Source organism: Lygodium microphyllum, chromosome 13 (genome assembly GCF_053477565.2).
Source record: "Lygodium microphyllum isolate KBCC chromosome 13, Lygodium_microphyllum_v1.1.10, whole genome shotgun sequence".
Lineage (NCBI taxonomy): Eukaryota > Viridiplantae > Streptophyta > Polypodiopsida > Schizaeales > Lygodiaceae > Lygodium > Lygodium microphyllum.
The window spans coordinates 38,457,836-38,465,160 of record NC_141147.1 but is presented as its reverse complement, the minus strand read 5'-3'; the positions used below and the strand labels follow the sequence as shown (position 1 = coordinate 38,465,160).

The following is a 7,325-nucleotide window of genomic DNA, read 5'->3' as shown; positions in this document are numbered from 1 at the left end:
TATTTATTTATTTTGTAGCTAAAGAATGCTAGGTATTCACTTTTGTCATATTAATTTTATTATTTTCTAACAATGGTGAGTGCTTCAGTTGATGTGTAGAGAAGGCAGGGGAGGCGTTGGGAAGCACTGGGCGGTAGTGTGTATTCAAATTATCTAGAAAAACTTATTATTTTTTATTGGCACACATCTTATCATTAAAGACGTGGCACTAATATTTATTTAGGCACGCTTATTTCTTGAGGCACTTGATAAATATTTATTATTTTCTATGTGTATGGGTGCACGATTCAATTATTTCATTATAGGGCATTGTATTTGGGCACAGTCCGCTGACACTTGGACTGCCCAACCGCTTTATTCTTTTTTTGGTCAAAAGAAAACACAAAAGACAAAGCATACTAATTGTAAAACCAGGCTATTTTTGAGGTTTGAGATGAATAAATTTATAAATACATGCCTTTTAAAGTGTTTACACAAGGCATGGGGGGAGATGTACCCAATTTGTCTCTTTTCTTCATGTTGTGCAAATCTATCTTCTTTCTTTTTGAGCTTAAGTAGAGTTATTTTGTTCTTGGGGACCTTCCGACGCTCGCTACGTACGCATCCACAACATCCAATTTGCGCACCATTTGGTTTGAATTGTGAGTGGATGTGAGTAAAACTCAATAGCTTCTCTATTGATGCTTTCCCACTAGCTAGAAGGGGCTACTTCTGTTGTGCTTCTTAGAGAGAATGGCAATAGAAAGAAGGGATAAGTGAGAGGGTCATGATAAATGAGAGAGACAGAGAGAGATAGATAGATATATATATATATATACATATATATATATATATATATATATATAGAGAGAGAGAGAGAGAGTTGGGAGAGAGGAAAGAAACTAAAGAGTTGAGATTTCTAATGTCTCCCACCTCCTATACATGAGGGAAAGAAGTAATGAAAGTAAACCTCTTTGCCCTTGCTTGAGGTTGCTATGAAGTAGCCTTTCATTCCATAGATGAAGCACAAAAAGAGCACTAGTATGTTCTTCATGTGTGGGATACATGAGAAATTTTCTTGATGGAAAAATGTTACTTAAATGTGGAACATATTAGAATTTTGAAGGTCTTATCTTTGCCAAGTATTCTCAAGTCCAACATTTTATTTTGGTGACATGTAGTAAGAAAAATATTCTACTTTATATTTTTATAAAGCATAGAAGTTCTGATATTATAACATTGTCTTTTCTAGCTTTTAATGCAAAATTAAATATAATATGTCATAACATACACAGATCCTTTGGGAGATTACCCAAAGTGTCCCACTTCACTTGATATTCTTGGGAATTTCAAAAAACTCTTTACTCACAACGGATCCACTTATAAGATTTTGTTAAACCAATGACTTATCTAGGTGGAATCTTTCAAATGATACAATACCTTATTTATCCTTACAAGTGATTTACAAATAATCCATGGTTTTTTTTACTGTGGTTGCCCATATAATAAGATGTTTGTGTGATGAAGGGTTGTATTATTGAGAGGTTGCAAATAATTAAGGGGTCTAGATGTGAGTATAGAAGCCTTAATATGTTGCCTATAATTTCATGATTTATTCATCAATCTAGGTTATGATTCAACATATTGGTTGTAAGTGTACATGTTGTCTAGTAGGTGTGCAAAAGCCTAGAGATAAGAGCTCAAGTGGTTTAGTATATGTTAAACTTTAATATCATATGCATTCAAGGCCCCATTAAAACCCCCTTATTTTTGGATTTTAATGAATAAAGCATACATTTTTTAATCAACTTATGGGTACTCCTACTAATTGTTGCCGTTGTCCACGTAAAACATTTTAAAAAGGGATTTTTGAAACCCATTTGGTTGAACCCATGTGATACACTTATATATTTGTGAGTGACCCATCCCCCCCACCCCATGCGAGTACCTTTCAAAGGATAAGAGCATGACCCTAATTTTATAAATTTGAAGTGCTAAGTTCTCAATGGAGGAGCATCACCCCCACTACACCAACAACAAAAATGAGCTACAACTTGTCAACATCTTCATAAAATAAAAATTTTGTAAGCATTCACTTTACATTTTTGAGATGGATAAGAAAATGATCCATTCATCTCATGCATTAACTAATATATCTCTTGTAAGTAAGTCGTTACATTTTAATTCAACATTTGATGAAATATGACAATTTTCACAACTAATATTTTGTGGTGAGATTGGGATGCTTGTATTTTTTATAATCATTTTACAATTTTTAGCATTTCTTTCATGCTTCCAATATATAGCATACAAGGCCAATTGCACCACACCAAGAAGAAATCCAATGCCATTTGGTACCTATTGATTCCATATATATGATTTGAAAACATTCTTTTGAGTAGCAAAACTAACACTATGTATTGTGATAATGCAATACTCCCTCGTCCTCTCACCATTAATTTGTATTTACATTCAAATGTGTATATATAGTGACTCAAATTTGGACAACTTTTTGAGTGCACACACATATTCTCTTTGTGTGTATGCATGTGTGTGTGTAACACATGAAGTTTCTCATATGCACATGGAACTCTAGGTATGCATGCAAGTATGGTAGGACTCTATTGATAACATATATATGAATCAACTAGTATTTCTTGACAAAATCTCCCTACTCTATACGTTATTCTCTTCTAAATCATTGAGACAAACTAGATTGTGTGTGTGTGTGCGCGTGCGTGCATGCGTGCGTGCACGCACGCATACATGCATGCGTGTGAGTGCACAGGTTGGGTGTGTTTTGTGTTTGGGTACCTTGATTGATATTTGACCATGCCATGTAGATGCATGTGTTTCAAAGGTATTTGAGGGTAGCTCACATGGTGACCAAGATGTTACCTAACCATGGTATTGCAAGTTCAAATATTGTGTGTGATTCATGGTAAGGACATCTTTACACGCATGTTTGTATGGTTGGATAATAGGTTGATGATGTTCCATTATTTATAGGTTAAGTTATGTTGAGATGAATGAAGAGAAACATTTATATCACTCTCGGTGGGTTGATGAGTTTGTGGAGGGCCCTATGTGTGTTTGTAGAAATAAATGTTTATGAGTCAAAAACTTGCATGAACTTACCCCAAGGAATAGATCTTGTACAACAATTGAATAAGTACACCATATCCCTCCAACTATTGACAAAAACAAGGATAAATGGAGAGGCATAAACTCAACACTCCTTGTTTTGATTACTTGTCCCTAGAAAAGTGCAAAGATACACAATAACATAAGTTAAAGTATTGTATCCCTTAAAGTAATTGTTCATTTTCTTCATTATCTAATTAATTATCTTAATAGCCCAATGAGTCTTGCTTAATCGCTATGTAAAGAATACTAGATATGGAGAAGACTGATAAATATTTAATGTCCTATGAGGGCTTTCATGTTAGAATTTTTTGTAGGTCTCAAACTCAGTTGCAAAATAAGCATAAAGTATTGACAGCTTTTCTTAACGTTCCATCTTAACATAACAAAAAGAAAGAGGGTTGACATATTCATGCTCCTTGAAGTTTAAAATATTTGGAAACGTCTAGAAATTCTAATAAGTAGATTAACATACCATTATGGTAAGAGGAGATGCATAGGATATAATGGCCAATGCAGAACAAATTAAACCCACAACTTTGATCCTTATGGTCCCGTGGCACAAATGAAGGGTAATGATCAAGGTACAACCAAAAAGTAGGAGGCCTAGAGTAAGATGTCGAACTACTATCACCTGTAGTAAAGACACGTTCCTTATTAGTTGCATCTCCATCATCATGGAATGAGTTTGACCTTATTGAACAATAGAGATGCTCTAACAATAAGAGACCTGGGCTTCAAAAAGACACACTATATATTACTTTGTATATGCATATTTATAAATCGATATATGGAGTGTGTGTTTCTATATAGCTATGCAACCATATGGTGTTGTGTTTGAATAGAGCAAAAAATACAAAACATGGTGAAATGTTGGACATACCCTTTGTTTGCAGGAAGCAAAGAAGAGATAGATGGCTACATATACCATTTGGAAAATGGCAGATATGGCACAAACTATGACTATTGGTAAGAGATGAGGAGCAATAAGTCCATAATAAAGCCATGATGTAGCATTGAGAAGGCCAATGGTATAAGGGTCCGCTGAGAAGCTCTCGGTGGAACGCTTCTTGAATATGCGTTGAAAGGTGGGCCTACAACATGTGTGTAATTACTCAATGCAAAATCACTGGTTTAAGATACATCTTGCATAAGATCTATTGTCTCAAGTAATCCTTTTCTTAGCAGCACATTTGCTAAACATCTCATGTACCTCATTAAAAAGTTAAACCTATCTCCATGTGAAGGGCTTAATATGGGAGAATTACTCAAATGAGAGGATCCTCAAAGGTAAAGCTTGAATCAACTTTCTCAAATACTAACTAACTTACATTGGCGCGAGTCCTCTCCATGATACGGTGGCCACATTGCCTGCAAGAAGAAGGACAAGAATACACAGCATTAAAGCATTTCACTAGTAGCCAAGGAAGCTATCAGACCATTTGAACAAGCAAGCAACTCCATTAACAACGGGATTAAGGCCAGCCGCCTCTCGTACCCAAAATGCCCAACACCAAGCTTGCCCACTGCATTCTGTGTAACGGGACGTCGCGCCTGCGCACCGACTCTGTGCAGGTTCTTGGAAGCCTCTCTGACAAATCGAGGCGCTTATTATTATTAGTGGGCACTTATAGTACGCCCTCGTTGCAACTGAGAGATTATTCTTGTTTGCCATTTTTAACCTCCACGTAAAGTTCTGGCTACCTTAAAGGTTTTGTGATGGAAATGAGAATAGTTGAAAAGAAAGAGCACGATGGTGAAGGGTGGGCGAGACACAGAGAGAGAGAGAGAGAGAGAGAGAGAGAGTGTGTGTGTGTGTGTGTTTTTTTTTTTTCCTTTTCTTTTCTTTTTTGGAATTATCCTATATGTGTCCCATGTCTTTGTTTGATCATGTGTCAAATGATATCTATTTTTCATGCCTTTATGTTCAATCAAAAAGTTTCTTTTTCCCAAAGGTAGAGTACAATGAAATGGATTGAAGTGCAGAATAAATCTTCACTAATCAACTTAGGGTTTTTTTTAATAGACCTTCTACATGATGCTCCATCCCATTATGGTCTTTGATCATAGCTTTTAAATACAAATAACCGTAGGATGTGCTTCAAATCCATGGCATGTCTTGTTGTCAATATGGGACAACGTTGTATATATAGATCTCAACTTTTATTCAATAAGTTCTTTCGCATCCTACTTGCAAAAAGATGCTAAGACCTCCAAAAAAGAAGAAATACATTAGCCCTATTGATTTTTATTTCTCTATACAATCAATAGTTGTTATGAAACCTGTCCATTAACATAACCTTTAGGTCATTTTTACCAATAAGGTCATTTTGCCAATAGAAGGTCAAAGGCAATGAGAATAGATGATCAAGGAAACGGAAATGGAGAATCTTGAGATGAAAGCAATGGACATGAGTATAGAAGGACAAGTGCATCTTAATAGAAGGATTCGAAACCCATACAAAGGAGGGATTTAGAGACATGATAATTGCAACCACAAATAGATATTTACAAATATATTAGAAATAAACCTTTAGACATAAAGCATGTAATTTTATATATATATATATATATATATATTGATTTGACCTAAAAGCATGACGTTAGAACACAACATTATATAAAATGACATCTTTAGAGACATGATAATCCCAAGCATTAAGAGTTTATACACTAGAAAATACACAAAAGATGCTAGACATAATATGATTATATATTCCATGGAATACAAGTAGACCTAAAAGCATAGTGCAAGTAAGAAAGAGCTTTTGAGACATGACAATTACAAGATTTCATAGAGATCTCCCATTTTGAATAGAGTTAAAAAGCATGCTATTAATATAGTAGATTTGAAACCATAGTGTTAATATATTATGAAAGAAAATGTAATTAGAAATGCCTCTCAATAGGAATGTGTTTGCAATTTTAGTTTATTATCTCGCTTTGTTCCACTCTTGAGAATATGTAATGAGCATACTATTCACCAACACAACAACGTCATGGAGGAGTTAGTGATATGAGAGTGATATCAAGATGTTGGTGGAGCCCAAGAAAAAGGTGAAGAAAAGAAGAGAATATGTACAAAGAGTCATGAGACTGACATTAAGATGTTGGAGGAGCCCAAAAGAAGCTGAAGAAAAGAAGACAATACACGCAAGGAGTTAATCACCTATTGTTTAGTAATAATAGACTATAATGAAGCAAGAGTGAGCTACAGTATGCTATTGTACAACTGCACATAGTACAAAGGATGATTTACTCTTATGGCAATCCCAAGCTACTTTGCATATAACATGTAGAGGTAATACATAGAGTGTGATATAGCATAATATAATACCATACTCAATCCAACTTGTTCTAGAATGTGCTACATAGCAAATGTGCACATTTTCCAACTCAAGTATGGCCCCTCCAATATTATACATTATCATGGACAGGCAATGTAATCTATTAAGAAATTTGGAAACTTGGGTCTTTGCAAAACTTTTAAATGTATATTCTTTTGCAAATGTCATTATTAGTGTTTCCCATTTTCCAAGAAAGAGGAATTAATCTCTTTCCACAAAAGTAGCAATTCAAGAAGTTAGGAAAGACAAAAGCACAAGTGTTGGAAGCTTCTTTAAGGGCACATTAAATTTTGAGATGTGTCAAGATTTTTTTTGAGCCAAGTCTATATTTTTGGGCACTTGTAACTTCTCGAATGACATCATGTTGTGATTATATTTTTTGAAGAGAGCTAGGCTTGCTACTGTGCAAAGTATAACATATTTTGGGGTTAGATTAGTTAGCCACAATCAAAATGAGGTTGTGAACATAGACTTTTGATTGACTTTGGATTGAAAAAGGCCTCATTAACCCAAGGTGGATACATAAATCAAAGGAGGTCTAATAAGAGGCCAAAAAGAAGAATAGGGTACCCAACCCAACCCCTTGAATTTGAAAAGTGAATGGAAAACCCCATTCTTGTGTGTGTAATTCTAGAGAGATCCTTCTCTTGTTTCAAGCTTATCATCTTGCACTTGTGGGGGGGAAGAGAGAGAGAGAGAGAGAGAGAGAGAGAGAGAGAGAGAGAGAGAGAGAGAGAGAGAGAGAGAGAGAGAGAGAGTAAGGGACCGACAAGAAAAGCTCTTCTCCACCTTCTTATTCTTCTTCCTCTTGCATTAGTAGAAGTTTGAGGTTACTTTTCGGCCTTTTAGCATGTA

At 35.2% G+C, this 7,325-nt stretch overlaps 1 protein-coding gene across 2 annotated transcripts; it reads right to left on the bottom strand.

Annotated features, from left to right (window-relative positions):
- Window positions 1-1,948: 1,948 nt before the first annotated feature.
- On the bottom strand, window positions 1,949-4,864 carry LOC148026527 (bidirectional sugar transporter SWEET16-like). 2 transcript variants are annotated; one of them, XM_087690969.1, is made up of 6 exons: window positions 4,622-4,864; window positions 4,455-4,494; window positions 4,007-4,217; window positions 3,599-3,757; window positions 3,118-3,237; window positions 1,949-2,337 (listed from the first exon to the last, which is right to left on the bottom strand). In XM_087690969.1, exons 1-6 carry the CDS (start codon window positions 4,653-4,655, stop codon window positions 2,116-2,118), a joined length of 786 nt encoding a protein of 261 aa, XP_087547095.1. In that variant the 5' UTR covers window positions 4,656-4,864; the 3' UTR covers window positions 1,949-2,115. The 2 variants fall into 2 exon arrangements, with proteins under 2 accessions (XP_087547095.1, XP_087547096.1); XM_087690970.1 differs by lacking the exon at window positions 3,118-3,237 and having other exon boundaries at window positions 1,950-2,337; window positions 4,622-4,863.
- Between the last annotated feature and the right edge of the window lie 2,461 nt (window positions 4,865-7,325).